General features: G+C 40.9%; 1 protein-coding gene across 1 annotated transcript in view; it reads left to right on the forward strand.

The window, feature by feature from the left end:
• LOC110165607 (interleukin-1 receptor accessory protein-like 1) overlaps positions 1-18,383 on the forward strand; it is a 347,431-nt gene that overhangs the window by 160,260 nt on the left and 168,788 nt on the right. Inside the window, exon 5 of the mRNA XM_055167012.1 lies at positions 1,079-1,153. Coding sequence (XP_055022987.1) covers positions 1,079-1,153 — 75 coding nt within the window. The remainder of the gene's footprint in view (positions 1-1,078; positions 1,154-18,383) is intronic.

An 18,383-nucleotide genomic window follows, 5' to 3' on the forward strand; every position in this document is an offset into this window, starting at 1 on the left:
AAACCAAACTGAACATGGACTGAACAAGGACTAAACCAGAACTGAACCAGGACTAAATCAGGACTAAACCAGGACTAAACCAGAACTAAACCAGAACTAAACAAGGACTAAACAAGGACTAATCCAGGACTAAACTAGTACTAAACCAGGACTAAGCAAGGACTAAACCAGGATTTAACCAGAACTAAACAAGGACTAAATAAGGACTAAACAAGGACTAAACCAGGACTAAACCAGGGCTAAACCAGGACTAAACAAGGACTAAACGAGGACTAAACCAGAACTAAACACGGACTAATCCAGGACTAAACTAGTACTAAACCAGGACTAAACCAGAACTAAACAAGGACTAAACAAGGACTAATCCAGGACTAAACTAGTACTAAACCAGGACTAAGCAAGGACTAAACCAGGATTTAACCAGAACTAAACAAGGACTAAACAAGGACTAAACTAGGACTAAACCAGGACTAATCCAGGGCTAAACCAGGACTAAACAAGGACTAAACGAGGACTAAACCAGAACTAAACCAGAACTAAACACGGACTAATCCAGGACTAAACTAGTACTAAACCAGGACTAAGCAAGGACTAAACAAGGACTAAACCAGGACTAAACTAGTACTAAACCAGGACTAAGCAAGGACTAAACAAGGACTAAACCAGAACTAAACAAGGACTAAACAAGGACTAAACAAGGACTAAATAAGGACTAAACAAGGACTAAACAAGGACTAAACCAGAACTAAACAAGGACTAAATAAGGACTAAACAAGGACTAAACCAGGAGCAAAGTACTATTACACCAGGATTCCAGTCTAAACCAAAATTAAAGACAGATTTAAGAAGTATTCTAAACCAGGACTAAACCAAGACTAAATCAGAACTATATTTGGACTAAAGAAGAACTAAACCAGGACTGAACCAGGACTAAACCCCAATGGAAGGACTAAACCGTTAAGAAAGACCACATCTAATAATTATAACGCCTTTTTATCATCCAGAACACACGAAGTAACATTGGTGCGCTGTCAGCATGCTAGTTGTCATCTCACGTAACTGCTCTTGTGTCTTACAGCTCCACAAACTGACAAACCCCCGAAGATCCTGTTCCCGGCGGAGGGCCAAATGACCGTAATCGAACTGGCCATAGGTAAGTCCGTGTGTTTTTATTATTAATTTTAAGCTTATCGGCGGCTTAACGTTTTACTATGTTGACCTCGCGTTGCCATGGAAACGCTGGTACTGCAATGTGATTGGATAAAAGCTTTGTGCTGGTGTTTTCTGATTGGTTTGAGGAGAAATAATGCGTTGGATTATCAGCTTGTGTATTATTTGTACTTGTATAATGGAGATTTATTGGTGCATAGTTTTGTTGACCTTGTTCGTGGGATTTGTAGTTTTTTTTGCGAGATTTGTAGTTTTTTGTTTCATGATAATGCAGGTGTGGATGTAGGCTGTAGTTGTGTTTTTTTTTTGTTTTTTTTTAATCCATGGAGGACTACACTTTACAGGCCCGGGCGTTCTGAGTAGAGGAAGAGACAGTTTACTTCTGAATGCTACAATTTTCTCCTTACAAGAGTGAAAAAGTGAAAAGGAAAATATATTGGATACGGGCGAGCAGCACAGGGGAGGTCCAGATTTCACTTGCAGACATCTGAAAGAATATGTATGTAGCCTGAGCTTTTAAGCTGCCTTCAGACTCGTCAAGGCGTCCAGTTTACATGTAAAGTCTATACAAACCTCGTCCTGCGTTTTTGAATCTGGCGTTGACTTGACTGACTCGACTTGAACGTTCAGGCGGAAGTTGAAAACGCTGACTTTTTGGTATCGAACACGCCGCGTCAACCAATCAGGGACGACTACCCAGTGACGTAGCCACGTTATTACTAGGGCTGGGTGTCATTAAGAAGTTGCCAATACGAAATAGAAATAGAAATGATTCCAGCCAGAAAAGTTATCGTGCTTGTTAAAACTTACAATTAATTGATTTATTGACTATCGTTACAGACTAAAGGTCTGCACCGGACAGAATTTTCAGTCCCGCGCCCGCCCACTCCCGCACTGTGCAGTCCCTCTCCCACCCGCTCCCGCACTGTGCAGTCCCTCTCCCACCCGCTCCCGCACTGTGCAGTCCCTCTCCCACCCGCTCCCGCACTGTGCAGTCCCGCTCCTGCCTGCTCCCGCTAAGAATTGTAATTTTCAATCCCGCAGGATGGGAACCTTTGCTTTCTTAAGCTCTATCAAACATGGAGAAATGAAAGGAATTGGGCTGCGTATGGGAGGAAGCATGGTCCTGTCTGGCGAGTCCTGGCTAAGTCCTGTTTTAGTCCTGGTTTTAGACCTGTTTTTAGACCTGGTTTAGTCCTGGTTTATTGGCGCAGCCTGCGTGACTTACAGGAGGAGGGACTGTTCGCGCGGCGTACGGGACGGGGTTGACGGTCTGCTGCTTAAAATGTTTTTATTAATGCCAAATAAAATATCCAGCACAATTTATGCATGATATACTTACATTCATCATTTGTATATTTTACTTTACACCAGGCATGTCCAAACTATGACCCGGGGGCCAAATGTGGCCCTCAGACAAATTTTCTTGGCCCTCAGAGTTCCAGGTGAATTGGATCAAATTACCTTGTATCAATTAAATTTATGTTTTTATTGCAAGTTTTTTGAATATCTGCCTTGATAAAGCTAATATTTAATGTTTAGTGTGTGGTTTTGAGGGTCTTAGCGTGAATAAAGACTGACGGCTCATTCTGTCTTGTTAAACATGCACATATTTCAATTATTCACCTTAATGAGCATCAGTCTGCGGCCCTCGATCGGCCCTCTGCTTCATCTGTGTTTAGAAATGTGGCCCTTGATGAAAAAAGTTTGGACACCCCTGCTTTACACTCATATTTAGTTTACGGGACTGCAGTTTGTCCTCCCACCCGCTCGCTTCTTTCCCGCACCCGCAGTGAGCTTTCAAAATGTGTCCCGCGCCGCACTGTTTTGTGTCGGTCCCGCGGGATTGCAGGGCTCTATTACAAACCTACTTTACAACAAGGAACCACTCACACATTCACACACACATTCATACACCAGTGTACGCAGAGACTTGGGGGGGTTAAGTGTCTTGCCCAAGGACACAACGACGGCATTCATCTGTAGGAGCTGGAATCGCACCGCCAGCCTTCGAAACGCTCAACTAACCGAGCCACTGCCGCCCAATTTAAAATCCAAATCTTACACACAGCTCCTATAACGGACTTGTTTTTAATCTTATATTTGAACCTTTTTTTTTTTTTCTTTTATCTCACATCCGTTTGGTCACCTGCAAAGTTTCCCTTCATTACGAGTCGGTGTTTTTGTGATCGCTCCAAGGACACGCGGATCCCCCGGCGCGAGCATTACTTTAATTATCTGCACTGGTTTGAATCGGGTTCGTCTTCGCTTTGTACCAAAATAAAAGCTCTTTTCACTCCCCAACTTCCTGCCGAGCCCCGTCACATTAAAAGCCCCAATTTTTTTTTTTTCCTTTTTATCCTTTTAATCTGAAACATCTGCGGGCGGCTTTGAGTCTTGCGCGATTGTGGAGCAAAGAAGGAACACATGAACAGAAAATGACTGCCAATTATAATCAATTAGAGAAGATACTGGCATGGGGCTAATACATGTAACTGGTATTGTGGGGATTTGTGAGGACTCGATTTGAACTAGTTTGAAAAATGGACTTTAAATTAGCAACAGCAAAGCATCATGGGAGATTTGTCATTTTAATTTTAGTTTTTGTAAAGTTTGAATCACCACGACCAGAGCTGTGTAACAATAAAAGGCAATTTTAGTGGTATTTTTGATTCAGATTCAGTTCAGTGAAATTTAAAACAACATTTTAATCAAATCCAAATGTTCCTTGTTTCTGTCGAGATGTGATTGCGCTGCTTAGAATGTTCCACAGCATGGCATTAAACAGCTCTGCCTTACTTTTATTACATTTTATAGTTTTATTGCTAAAAATAAAATAAAATAAAACTAGAAAAACAGGTATTTCTGACTGTGAGCAGGCTCGCCTCTCCACAGATCTGACCTGTAACAGCAGTAGTAGTAGTAGTAGTAGTAGTAGTAGTAGCAGTAGTAGTAGTAGTAGTAGTAGTAGTAGTAGCAGTAGTAGTAGTAGCATAGTAGTAGTAGTAGTAGTAGTAGTAGTAGTAGTAGTCAGTAGTAGTCAGTAGTAGTCAGTAGTAGTCAGCAGTAGTCAGCAGTAGTAGCAGTAGTAGCAGTAGTAGCAGTAGTAGTAGTAGTAGTAGCAGTAGTAGTAGTAGTAGCAGTAGTAGTAGTAGTAGTAGTCAGCAGTAGTCAGCAGTAGTCAGTAGTAGTCAGTAGTAGTCAGTAGTAGCAGTAGTAGTAGTAGCAGTAGTAGTAGTAGTAGTAGTAGCAGTAGTCAGTAGTAGTAGTAGTAGTAGTAGTAGCAGTAGTAGTAGTAGCAGTAGTAGTAGTAGTAGTAGTAGTAGTAGTAGCAGTAGTAGTAGTAGTAGTAGTAGTAGTAGCAGTAGTAGTAGTAGCAGTAGTAGTAGCAGTAGTAGCAGTAGTAGCAGTAGTAGTAGTAGTAGTAGCAGTAGTAGTAGTCAGTAGTAGTAGTAGTAGCAGTAGTAGTAGCAGTAGTAGCAGTAGTAGTAGCAGTAGTAGTAGTAGCAGTAGTAGTAGTAGTAGTAGCAGTAGTAGTAGTAGTAGTAGCAGTAGTAGTAGTAGTAGTAGTAGTAGTAGTAGTAGTAGTAGTAGCAGTAGTAGTAGTAGCAGTAGTAGTAGTAGTAGTAGCAGTAGTAGTAGTAGTAGCAGTAGTAGCAGTAGTAGTAGTAGCAGTAGTAGCAGTAGTAGTAGTACATGTAGTTGTAGTAGTAGTAGTAGCAGTAGTGGTAGTAGTAGTAGTAGCAGTAGTAGCAGTAGTAGTAGCAGTAGTAGTAGTAGTAGTAGTAGTAGTACAGTAGTAGTAGTAGTAGTAGTAGTAGTAGCAGTAGTAGTAGTAGCAGTAGTAGTAGTAGTAGTAGCAGTAGCAGTAGTAGCAGTAGTAGTAGTAGTAGTAGTAGTAGTAGTAGTAGTAGTAGTAGTAGTAGTAGTAGTAGTAGTAGTAGCAGTAGTAGTAGTAGCAGTAGTAGTAGTAGTAGTAGTAGTAGTAGTAGTAGTAGTAGTAGTAGTAGTAGTAGTAGTAGCAGTAGCAGTAGTAGTAGTAGCAGTAGTAGCAGTAGTAGTAGTAGCAGTAGTAGTAGTAGTAGTAGTAGTAGTAGTAGTAGTAGTAGTAGCAGTAGTAGTAGTAGTAGTACTGTTATAACTAATAATAATGTTAAAAAAGTACACAAAAGTACAAAATACCATCATAAACGATACGATCTCCTGCTTGAAGATCTAATGCCACACTGCGGAACATACAGGCAAAGCAATCCGATCTCCATGGAGACCAGCGGGCGCATTGTTCAGTCCTAATCTAGCTTTGATTGTTTTATTCGTGGCACAGCAGCCCCCCGGGGGGTAGCTCGTATTTTTATTTTAACCCAGGCAATTACTGCAAATATTTCTCACTATTGTCAAGTCCTGCTTATATTTATATCACCGCTCGTCTTCTTCTCCTTACGCCGCTTCAAAACACCATTTCTTCTTCTCTTCTCGTCGCTTAAAAGCCCGGAGTAAGTAGTCTCCATTACTGTATCCATTATCTTTTGTTAAACACTAAAATTATCTTTCAATTTTAAGGTACAATGATTCACGGTGCTGCCTTTTTTTTCCCACCCCCCCTTTCCACAAACTGTTACCGATTCACTGTAATCAAAAAGAGCGGTTTGACCCATTTTCCCATAGACACGGGTACAGGAGCTCCCCATGAGGATAGCATTAGCATGAAAAGAAAAGGAGGAGGAGGAGGAGGGAAGGAAGGATGGAGGGAGGAGGAGGAGGGAACCGTAACTGTGCCAATGTTGTGTTCCAAAGCCTATACTGTTACTGTAAACGTGAGCCATTTTGAGTCGATATTTGTGAATAGAGATGTTTTTTTTTTTAGGTGGATTTGCCGTGTAGCTGTTTTTAACGAACATAAGATGGCCGACGTGTTTTTTTAACGCCGCTGTACCGGATTTTTACTGCATTAAAAACATAAAAAACAGAGCTAGGTCATTTAAAACAGTTTGCGCTTCCCTTTTGCTTTCAGAGCGTCCGAATAGACTTTTCTCACAATGGTCAAAAATGCCACGATGTAGATTTGTGGAACTTACGGTTAATGGTTTTCACTGGCAAAAATGTCTCGTGTTTTCTCGACCAGCTTCATAAATCTGCCCCATCACCAAATCTTCAACCAACAACAAGGTCCACAAAAGATAAACATTCTAACATGAAGAATTTATCCACAACTATCAAGGCAAGAAAGACGAAACTTAAACTTGAACGACGACGAGCATTAGTGAACTACTGAGCAAAACTAACGGTATGGTATCCTCAGGGTTCCCGCAGTCATGGAAATCCTGGAAAAGTCATGGAAATTTGTAAATTCAATGAAAGTTTGGAAAAGTCATGGAATTTTCATCTCTCTTTACCCTGATTCATCAGACAGTTTAACTTCGTGGAAACCATCTGACCTCGCAGCATTAGAATTCATTTGCTCGACGGTAGGCGGGTACTTTTTTTGTTTAGCCAATCACTGCTATTTGGTCGTAACGTATGTAATGCCCCAAATCCTGTAGGAAGAAGGACAATGAGGCCTTTCCCCTTGAGAAAATTCACCAAACATTCTCTTTAAATCCTCGATCTCGGGAATCGTTGCCAACACAGTTTTCGTCTACATCCATCTTGACTGCTTTGTTTAGTTGGGTTGTTGATTGGTGTCTTCATCTTCCAGGGTTCTTGTGTCTACTGTATTCTGATTCCTGACCTAGTCGCTGGAGAGAAATGAAATTGATTGAAGACACTAAGGCTGTGTTCAGACTGCAGCCTGAAGTGACCCAAATCAGATTTTTTGGCCCCTATGTTCCTGTATCTGATCTTTTAATGACAGTTTGAACGACACAGATCCAATTTTTTCAAATGTGACCCAGGACACTTGGATATGTGCTCCTGAAACTGATACATATCTGATCTTTTGACATGTGACTTCAGTCTGAACGGTCAAAGTGCATTCATCCACCTACACGTTATCAACAAGCCACAAACGTCACTATTCTGCGCTGAAGTAGATGAAAATTGTTAATGAACTCAGTGTCACTGAAGTGAAGCACATCACCACTCACCACTCTTGGCTCCGTCTCCACATCCACACGTTCCTTTCAACAGTTCTGAACCACAAAACACCACGACCAAAAACCTCGTCCTTCTCCTTCTCAATCTCCTCCTTAAAAATAAGTAAGTTGTTCATGTTCTGGCTCCGGTACGAGAGGAACTTTAAAATCTCCAGGTGCTCGATGCTGCGTCCATGTTTGGACAACTTCCGTAAACACAGAGACGCTCGCTGCGGTTGACGTCGTCGTGTCTCCAGTGCACATGCGGGACACTTTTGGGCTGTTTAAAGTTCACACAGGAGATCATCATCATACAAGTCGCATTTAATTGGAAATGTGAACGACCTCACAAAAACATTGGATTTCACAAAAAAAATCTGAATTGAGCGTTAAGCCCTGCAGTCTGAACGTAGACCTAAGTGGCACCAGCCCGGCTATAATCCCCTACCACATCGCCAAATCTTCAACCAAGCAGATTTATGAAGATGGTGGAAAATAGGACAGACATTTACACACACATTTTACCACGGAAAACCGTTACCCGGAAGTTCCCCAAATCTACAGTGGGGCACTTCCGGACATTGTGAAAAAGGATATAGGCTTTCACTGTACCCAGATACCAGGACACATTCTACTCAAATACAAAAAATCAGGTACTGGCCCTTTAAGATGAAGTAATGATGAGAATATGAGACACTGGTGGTGAAGAGGAGGAGCTGGAGAGGCTGAGGAGGCTGAGTTTTGCTGCTGTGGTGGACGTGGAGCAGAGGAAAAGGGTCAAGAACAGATTTTTTTTTTTTTTTTTTTTACTTGCTTTTGCGTTTTGCTTAACTGAAACACAAAATTGTCCGGTTTAATCTGTCCGCGGTTAGTGAATAAGATTTCTGTTTAAGAGAATTAAAGTGAGCAGGAGAGAAAACCAAAGGACAGAGTGTGAAAGGTGGATTTGTGAAGAGCGGAGGTGGAGCTGAGCGGAGGTGACGGGACGAGAACGGAGAAAAAGAGAAAAAGAGAGGAGAGGGAGAGATGAAGGAGGACAGAAAGAGACAAGGAGAGGCAGAGAGAGAGGAATAGAGAGAAAGAGAGAGTAGGGTGAAAAAGCGGAGAGAAAGAAAAGCAAGAGAGAGAGTGTAGGCAGAGGGACGGAGAGATAAAAACAGAGTGAGACAGAATGAGAGAAAGGAGAGAGGAAGAGAAATAAAGGGAGGCAGTGAGAGAGAAGAGGAGAGGGAGGAAGAGAAAGACAGGGTAAGATAGAGAGATAAAGAGATACGCTCGGAAAGATGAGGGACAGAAAGAGGGAAAACAGAGAGAGGGAAGGAAAGAGAGAGGAGATGAGAGAGTGAGAGGAGACCGGGTAAGATAGAGAGAGAGGAAGAGACAGACATACAGAGAGAGAGAGAGACGGGGGAGGGACAGAGAGAGGGACACAGAGAGAAGAAAAAGGAAAGAAGAGAAAGAAGAAATGAAAGAAGAAATGAGAAAAAGGCATGAAGTGAGAAGTGTAGAGAGAGGGAGGAAGAAAAAGACGGGGTAAGAGAGAGAGGGAGAAACCGAAAGATGGAGATGGAGACATGGGATAGAGTGAGAGAAGGAGAAGGGGGAGGAAGAGAGGGACAAGAGAGAGAGAGGAAGATATGGGGCAGAGGGAGAAAGAGAGAGAAGGAGAGAGAAGGGAGAAGCTGAGCGAGAGAGAGAGAGGAACAGACAGAGAGATGAGAGAGGAAAGAGGGAGGGATAGAATCAGAGAGAGAGAGAAAGGGAGGGAAAAAATGGCATTAGGTGAGAGAGGGAGGAAGAGAAAGACAGAGTAAAGAGAGAGAGAGAGAGAGACACGGAGAAAGATGGAGAGGAAGACATGGGGTAGAGAAAGACAGAGAGAAGGAGAGAGAGAAGAGAGATAGGATAAGAGAGGGAGAGGGAGACATGGGGCAGATGGAGCGAGGGAAGGGGGAGACAGAGAGAGAGAGATAAACAGACTGAGAGAGAGGGAGACACAGAGAGAAGAGCATAAAAGAGGGAGAGACAGAGCAGTGGAGAAGGAGATATGGGGCAGAGGGTGAGAGAGAGAGAGAGAGAGAGGAGGGAGGGATAGAATTAGAGAGAAAGAAGGAGTGAGGAAATTAGCTGAGAGAGAAAAGAAGAGGGGGAAGAGAAAGACAGGGTGAGAGAGAGAGACAGAAAAATGGTGAGAGAGGGGCAGAGAGAGGAGAGAGAAAGGAGAGGCTGAGAGAGAGAAAAACAGACTGAGAGAGAGGAGAGAGGGACTCAGAGAGAAGGAGAAAAGAGAGAGGGATAGAAGGAGTGAGAAAATTAGCTGAGAGAGAAAAGAAGAGGGGGAAGAGAAAGACAGGGTGAGAGAGAGAGAGAGACAGAAAAATGGTGAGGGAGACATGGGGCAGAGAGAGAGAGAGAGAGAGGAGAAAAAAGGAGAGGCTGAGAGAGAGAAAAACAGACTGAGAGGAGAGAGGGACTCAGAGAGAAGAAGGTGAAAAGAGCGAGGGAGAAAATGCGGTGACATGAGGGAGGAGAAGCAGGAAGAGAAAGCCAGAGTAAGAGAGAGAGAGAGAGAGAAAGGAGGGAAAGGGGAGAGGCTGAGAGAGAGAAAAACAGACTGAGAGAGAGGAGAGAGGGAGACAGAGAGAAGAGAGAGGAAAGAGAGAAGGATAGAATCAGAGAGAAAAAAGCGTGAGGAGAGAGAGGTAGGGAGAGGGAGGAAGAGAAAGAGAGGGTAAGAGAGAAGGAAAGAAAAGGGAGAAGCTGAGAGAGAGAAAAACAGACCAAGAGAGAGAGAGGAGGGAGCGACAGAGAGAGAAGAGAGAGGAAAGAGGAAGGAAGGAATAGAAGGAGAAACAGAGGCGGCGATAAAACGATGAGAGGGAGAGAAAGGAATAGAGAGAAAAAGAAAAGAGCGAGAGATAAGAAAGGTGTACTTGTTTTATTTGATATTCTAACACTTCTTTACTCACACAATGACCCCTGAACAGTAAAAGGATTTTGTGCTTCTCTTAAAAAAAAAAACAAAAAAAAAAAACTCCTAAACTCGGACAATTTCCTGAAGCCGAATCCTCAGCGGAAGAGTCGTGTTTATCTGCGGACGGGGGGTCAGAGGTCGACTCCGGGTTTAACCTCGCGCGCCCTGTCACCGCGCGCCGCTCCTCCTGATGCATTGTGGGAAAAATACAGTAAAAAAGTCTGCGGCGGATCATCCACGACGAGCTTTTCTTCGCTTCTGTGGAGGAGTTTGGCGTTAGAGTGTGAAAGCAAATGTATTTGTAGAAAACAGAAGCTTTCAACTATCACAAGTTTTATTTTTATGTATTTTTGTCTGTGATGTACTGTAAATGTATGTGTATGAGTACTAGAAGTAGAGCAAAGTTTGAGGTAGTAGTAGTAATGGCTGTAGTGGTACAATAGTAGTAGTAGTAGTAGTAGTAGTAGTAATTGCAGAAATAGTAGGTGTAGTGGTTTACTAATAGTTCTGGTAGTTACTAATAAATAAGTCTAGTCTGTGTAAAATTAGACGTAGTAGTAGTTGCAGTAGTAGTAGTAGTAGTAGTAGTAGTAGTAGTAGTAGTAGTAGTAGTAGTAGTAGTAGTAGTAGTAGTAGTCAGGTCATAATTCATTATCAATTCATTATTTTAGTAGTATTCATTATAGTAGTAGTACTAGTTGTATTAATTGGAGTAGTAGTAGTAGTAGTTGCAGTAGAAGTAGTAGTAGTTCTATTAGTTGCTGTAGTAGTAGCAGTTGTAGTAGTAGTAGTAGTCGTTATAGTAGTTGCAGTAGTCGTAATAGTAGTAGTAGTAGTATTTGCATTAGTAGTAGTAGTTGTATTAGTCGCTGTAGTAGTAGTAGCAGCAGTTGTAGTAGTTGTAGTAGTCATTGTAGTAGTTGCAGTAGTAGTAGTAGTTGCAGTAGTAGTAGTAGTAGGCAAGGCAAGTTTATTTGTATAGCACAATTTGTACACAAAGTAATTCAAAGTGCTTTTAGTAGTAGTAGTAGTAGTAGTAGTAGTAGTAGTAGTAGTAGTAGTAGTAGTAGTAGTAGTAGTAGTAGTAGTAGTAGTAGTAGTTCATTCATTCATTATCAATTCATTATTTTAGTAGTATTCATTATAGTAGTAGTACTAGTTGTAGTTATATACTTTTATTAATTGGAGTAGTAGTAGTTGTAGTAGTCGTAGTAGTTGCAGTAGTAGTAGTAGTTGCAGTAGTAGGAGTACTCGTAGTAGTCGTTATAGTAGTTCCAGTAGTAGTAATAGTAGTAGTAGTAGTATTTGCATTAGTAGTAGTAGTAGTTGCAGTAGTAGTACTAGTTGTATTAGTCGTTGTAGTAGTAGCAGTTGTAGTAGTCGTAGTAGTTGCAGTAGTAGTAGCAATAGTAGTAGCAGTAGTAGTAGTCATAGTAGTTGTAGTAGTAATAGTAGCAGTAGTTGTAGTAGTAGTCACTGTAGTAGTTGCAGTAGTAGTTGTAGTAGTAGTAGTAGTAGTAGTAGTAGTAGTAGTAGTAGTAGTAGTAGTAGTAGTATTTGCATTAGTAGTAGTAGTATTTGCATTAGTAGTAGTAATCTTAGTAGTCATTGTAGTAGTTGCAGTAGTAGTAGTTGTATTAGTCGCTGTAGTAGTAGCAGCATTTGTAGTAGTCGTAGTAGTCATTGTAGTATTTGCAGTAGTAGCAATAGTAGTAGTAGTTGTAGGAGTGGTCATAGTAGCAGTAGTACTAGTTGTTGTAATAATAGTGTAGTAACTGTAGGACTGGCTGTAGTATCAGTAGCAGTAGTAGTAGTAGTAGTAGTTGTAGGACAGGTCTTAGTATCAGTAGTAGTAGTAGTAGTAGTAGTAGTAGTAGACGTAGTAGTCAGGTCATAATTCATTATCAATTCATTATTTTAGTAGTATTCATTATAGTAGTAGTACTAGTTGTAGTTATATAGTTGTATTAATTGGAGTAGTAGTAGTAGTTGCAGTAGAAGTAGTAGTAGTTCTATTAGTTGCTGTAGTAGTAGCAGTTGTAGTAGTTGTAGTAGTCGTTATAGTAGTAGTATTTGCATTAGTAGTAGTAGTCTTAGTAGTCATTGTAGTAGTTGCAGTAGTAGTAGTAGTTGCAGTAGTAGTAGTAGTTGCAGTAGTAGTAGTTGCAGTAGTAGTAGTAGTTGCAGTAGTAGTAGTAGTAGTAGGCAAGGCAAGTTTATTTGTATAGCACAATTCGTACACAAAGTAATTCAAAGTGCTTTTAGTAGTAGTAGTAGTAGTAGTAGTAGTAGTAGTAGTCAGGTCATAATTCATTATCAATTCATTATTTTAGTAGTATTCATTATAGTAGTAGTACTAGTTGTAGTTATATAGTTTTATTAATTGGAGTAGTAGTAGTTGTAGTAGTCGTAGTAGTTGCAGTAGTAGTAGTAGTTGCAGTAGTAGGAGTACTCGTAGTAGTCGTTATAATAGTTGCAGTAATAGTAATAGTAGTAGTAGTAGTAGTATTTGCAGTAGTAGTACTAGTTGTATTTGTCGCTGTAGTAGTAGCAGTTGTAGTAGTCGTAGTAGTCATTGTAGTATTTGCAGTAGTAGTAATAGTAGTAGTAGTTGTAGGAGTGGTCATAGTAGTTGTAGTAGTAATAGTAGCAGTAGTTGTAGTAGTAGTCGCTGTAGTAGTTGCAGTAGTAGTAGTAGTAGTAGTAGTAGTAGTAGTATTTGCAGTAGTAGTAGTAGTCTTAGTAGTCATTGTAGTAGTTGCAGTAGTAGTAGTTGTATTAGTCGCTGTAGTAGTAGCAGCAGTTGTAGTTGTCGTAGTAGTCATTGTAGTATTTGCAGTAGTAGCAATAGTAGTAGTAGTTGTAGGAGTGGTCATAGTAGCAGTAGTACTAGTTGTTGTAATAATAGTGTAGTAACTGTAGGACTGGCTGTAGTATCAGTAGCAGTAGTAGTAGTAGTAGTAGTAGTAGTTGTAGGACAGGTCTTAGTATCAGTAGTAGTAGTAGTAGTAGTAGTAATCAGGCCATAGTAACAGTCATGTATAAAATGAATAAAAGCCAATTCATTATTTTGTTATTTTATGTGATATTATGATTAAAACCTTAGCTGTATTTATATAGTTTTTTAAAAGTAGTAGTAGTAGTAGTAGTAGTAGTAGTAGTAGTAGTAGTAGTAGTAGTAGTATTACCAGTTGTCAATCATATATTTTTATTCATATTTATATTATTTCAAGTTAGTTCCAGGGTTATCGAGATGTTTATTTTATTTTCCCGCGCCGTTTTGCAGCGTAAAGACATTTAAAAGTATTGAAAGCTCAGTGTTTATGCGTGCGAGTACAGAACCGTGAGGTGAACTCTACACGTGCGTTTGCTTTATCCACGGACACTTTATGTTACGACACAATTTCAAATCTCATATCTTTTAGGACATTTGAAGTCGTAGCGCTGGATAAACGCGTAATAAAGCCGCACTCCATGTTCTATTTCCTGTTCTTTAATTACATCGTGATTTATTCAGTCCCATTTACAGACCATCAAACCGTTTCCCCCATCTCCAACATCGCCGCGTCATAAATGAACTTATAATGCTTCATAGATGTGTCGGGCTCCTCTAAAAGTCTCACCGTCGTTACATAAATCTCAAATTCAAATGAGACTTTTAGTGTTTTGGGTCATTACTAACGCCGTGTGATGACAGCTCGCAAAATGTCAATGGTTTTTCGCTCTAAACTCAGGGTAACCTTTGCCTCGCGTAAATCTGTCGCTGATTTTCCTGACACTTCTGGTGCCGTAGATCAACCTGGATCATGTTTATTTATTTATTTAGAGAAAAGAAGAGAAGAGAAGAGAAGAGAAGAGAAGAGGAGTGGGAGGGAAAATGTTTAATTGATTTTCATGGCACTTTTTGTACGATAGCTCAACCTGGATGATATTTATTTATTTAGATGGAAGAGAAGAGAAGAGAAGAGAGAGAAGAGAGAAGAGAGAGAGAAGAGGAGAAAAGAGAGACTAGAGGGGAGAAGAGAGAGGAGGGAAGAGAGAGAAGAAGGAGAGAGAGAGAGAGAGAGAAGAGAGAGGAGAGAGAGAGAGAGGAGAGAGAGAGAGAAGAGAGAGAAGAGAGAGAGAGGAGAGAGAGAGAGAGAGAAAGAGAGAGAGAGAGAGAAGAGAGAGAGGAGAGAGAGAGAGAGAGAGAGAGAGAAGAGAGAGAGAGAAGAGAGGAAGAGAGAGAGAGAGGAGAGAGAGAAGAGAGAGAGAGAGAGAGAGAGAGAGAGAGGAGAGAGAAGAGAGAGAGAAGAGAGAGAGAGGAGAGAAGAGAGAGAAGAGAGAAGAGGAGAGAGAGAGAGAGAGAGGAAGAGAAGGAGAGAGAAGAGAAGAGAGAGAAGAGAGGAGAGAGAAGGAGAAGAGAGAGAAGAGAGGAGAGAGAAGAGAGAGAAAGAGGAAGAGAGAGAGAGAGAAGAGGAGGAGAGGAGAGGAGAGAGAGGAGAAGAGAGAGAAGGGAGAAGAGAGAGAAGAGAGAAGAGAGAGGAGGAGAAGAAGAGGAGAGAAGAGAGGAGAAGAGAGAGGAGAGAGAGAGAGAGAAGAGAAGAGAGAGGAGAGAGAGAGAGAGAGAGAGAGAGAGAGAGAGAGAGAGAGAGAGAGAGAGAGAGAAGGAGAGGAGAAGAGAGAGAGAGAGAGAGAAGAGAGAGAGAGAGAGAGAGAGAGAGAGAAGAGAGAGAGAGAGAGAGGAGAGGAAAATGTTTAATTGATTTTCATGACACTTTTTGTACGATAGCTCAACCTGGATGATATTTATTTATTTAGATGGAAGAGAAGAGAGAGAAGAGAGAGGAGAGGAGAGAGAGAGAGAAGAGAGAGAGAGAGAGAGAAGAGAGAGAGAGAGAGACAGAGGAGGGGCAAATCTTTAATTGCTTTTCATGACACTTTTTGTACTATAGCTCATCCTGGATCATATTTATTAATAGGGTTGTACCAATCTGATCAGGGGACTGCAGACTCGATTCGGACTCAGACGTTATGTACATAGATAAAAAACATATGTAACACACAGGACACAACAGGTTTTTTGTTGTTTTGTTTTTTTTAACTGAGGTGCAACTATCTGCCCCAATCGCCTGCTGTGCTACTGCTGCACTCACGCTGGGACTTTTGGGTCGTGTCGTGCTCGGGCGCTGTTACCTGTGGTTCTGTGGCCCGTGTTCACACCTGAGCGGCCGATGGCGTCATCGCACGGCGCTGTCTGACGGAGAGAGTGGGAACAGCGAGTGTTTACTGAGCGGGACCGATGTTGCGGTGCGCTGTGGGTTTGTTGGTGCGGGGCAGAGGCTGTGGGTTTGTCTTCTGTCATCTCGTTTTTATTTGGTAAGATCTTGTATTATTTGAATATCATAGACTGGCCTAAATGTTTCAAATGTAATGCACATGCAAAAACATAATGTCAAATACAAAGTGTAGATTGTGCAGAGTCGAGTCTCAGGTCTGATCTGATTCTGGTCCAGTTCATTAAAGGTTGTATAGAGGATTTTTTTAAGGGAAGAGAAATACAGCGACAGTCCTTGTGCGCATTCAGAATTACTGTTGAAGTTTCCTGTCTAGAAGTAATTCAGCGACCGACCCGTCAGTTTTTAGACGCTTCGTCTGCTTCGGTCGCGCCATCGCTGGACGAGATCTCCAAGAATCACCTCAGCGACCTCAAAAACGGACTTTCTTTTGCGGCGAACTGGTCGTGGATTCTCGTCCGCCGTCGCGACAAACTTTGTGCGAAATGCGAGGAAGCGACAGTTCGAAAAAGCCTCTAAGAACCGCTGCGTAAACCACGTAATCCCCGCGCTCCGACGAGTCAGTTACACTAGGGAGTTTGATTGACAACCTAACAGCCAATAGAAAATGAGGGAGCCTCGTTTTCTATTGGCTGATGTTTATCTGGCCTCAACACGTCCACAGTTGATAGATTTTCGTTCTTTTTTTTTTGGTCATCATAAATACAAAGCTGCTGTGTCTCTGTAATGGTATTTTAATCTTTCACTGACAGTTTGAAACAAAAAAAAAATCCTCCATACAACCTTTAAGTTTACAAAGTTACACATTCCAAGACCAGACTGTGAAAATTCAAGATTGTCAACAATGATGGTTAGAAAAGTTAATAAAACAATTTTTTTTTCAAAGTTTTGGACATTTGATTTTTCACACTAAGTTCAACCCAAATACTACACATGAAATCAACACAATCTGATCCCCTCAAACATCCTGGATCTGACTCTTTGCTCTTAGTTCGTTTTATAATGTTTTATAGAAGTATCGGATCGGGACTCGGTATCGGCAGATACTCAAAAGATCGGGACAGAGAGAACAGAAGACAAGACAAGAGAAGAGAGAAGAGGAGGAGAGAATCTTGCTTTTCATGACACTTTTGGTATCGTACTGTATTTATTTATTTTTTTAGATTGAAGAGAAGAGAAAAGAATGAGAAAGAGGAGGAGAGGAGGGGGAGAGAGAATCTTTATTTGCTTTTCATGACACTCTTTGTACTATAGCTCCACCTGGATCAGATTTATTTACTTAGAGAAGAGAAGAAGAGAAGAGAAGGAGAGACATAGAGGAGGAGAGAAGCGAAGAGAGAATGTTTAATTGCTTTTCATGACACTTTTAGCTCAACGTGTATCATATTTATTTATTTATTTAGACAGAACAGAAAGAGAAACAGAGGAGTGGAAAATCTTTAATTGCTTTTCATGCTGCTTTTTGTTCTATAGCTCCACCTGGATCATGTTTATTTATTTAGAGAAGAGAAGAGAAGAAGAGACAGACAGAGACAGAGAAAATCTTGAGTTGTTTTTCACTGTTTTTCACTGACACTTTTGGTATCAATGTATTTATTTATTCAGATAGAAGAGAAGGGGAGAGAGAGAGAAAGAGACAGAGGAGGGGAAAATCTTTAAGTGTTTTTCGTGACACTTTTTGATACTTTAACTCAACCTGGATCATATTTATCCACTGCAGATCTTGTTTCTTTGCACCATTTTCAATATTTAAAGCTTTTTTTTAACGTCTACAGTGCTGCAACAACACCGACATACAGTATATTTCATTTATCAGGGAAGAAGAAGTTGCTTATTGAGATTTGGGGCAATAAATAAAAGAGTAACACAGAACCAACCAAGGCAATAAGAGCAATCACTTCATCAGCTTATAATGAACCAACCAATGCAGTATTTATACAAATTCAAGCGCTGAAATGTTACGATTTAGTCGACTTTTACACTTTGAAAATCACGTTCAAAGTAAAAGTTTTATCACGTTTATCAAAAAGAAAATCAGAGCAAACATTATGAAATTTGTGTTTCTGGGACAACTGTACAGAAAACCTAAAATGGTGCACCACTCTCTTCCGTTTTAAAAAGAAGTTTCAACGTTTAACTCGGGGCAGATACATGAATTATGACGCTTAGTTTGAGCTGTAGGACAAAATTAATCAGTCAGATAGCCTGCGACAGTAAAACTAACGACAACTAGCATGCTAACAGTGCACTTCCTGAATCACGGACGGTAAAACGACGTGGAGTTCGATGCTTGACAGTTCACAGCAGACTCATTTACCTCAAGAATTGTTTTAACAATAAATCTGTAGACTATTGTACATAAGTAAGTGTGACGTCTCCTGTAGCTTTCAACTCCAGTCAAACGAAGCTCATCGAGGCTTACAGTTATACAGTAGGAGCGAATTTGGCGTCTCAGAATTGGAAATATAGCAGGAAGCGGGTGTTGAGTGATGCTGACACTAGTGGGAGCCTGATTTGTCGGTCATTAAAGCTCATATCTTGAATTACGGATAAAACAGCAAAATAAAAACACCAGGATCATGTAGAGCAGATTAATATGAACATTTTAAGACCAAAATAATGAGACTTACGGCGGCGGTTGCAGCGAGAGGAGCCACGGTTTTTCAATAGAAAGTGAACTGGAGTCACATCCTCTTAAGAACGTGCAGGCTATCGGGGTACCTAAATCGATTTTAATGCCACTGAATGTCGGACATCCGTTAAATGTGTTCCATCGCAACGGTCGAGGAAAATATGGAGCCCGAGAAAGTTTAAAGTAATGTCAGCTATCGCAAGCAGCTGCTAATAAATAGTTTGTTGCTGACTCAGTTTGACGATTACATGTTCAGAAAA

Source organism: Boleophthalmus pectinirostris, unplaced genomic scaffold, assembly GCF_026225935.1.
Source record: "Boleophthalmus pectinirostris isolate CB_2022bp ecotype Guang Dong unplaced genomic scaffold, ASM2622593v1 HiC_scaffold_11, whole genome shotgun sequence".
Classification (NCBI taxonomy): Eukaryota; Metazoa; Chordata; class Actinopteri; order Gobiiformes; family Gobiidae; genus Boleophthalmus; species Boleophthalmus pectinirostris.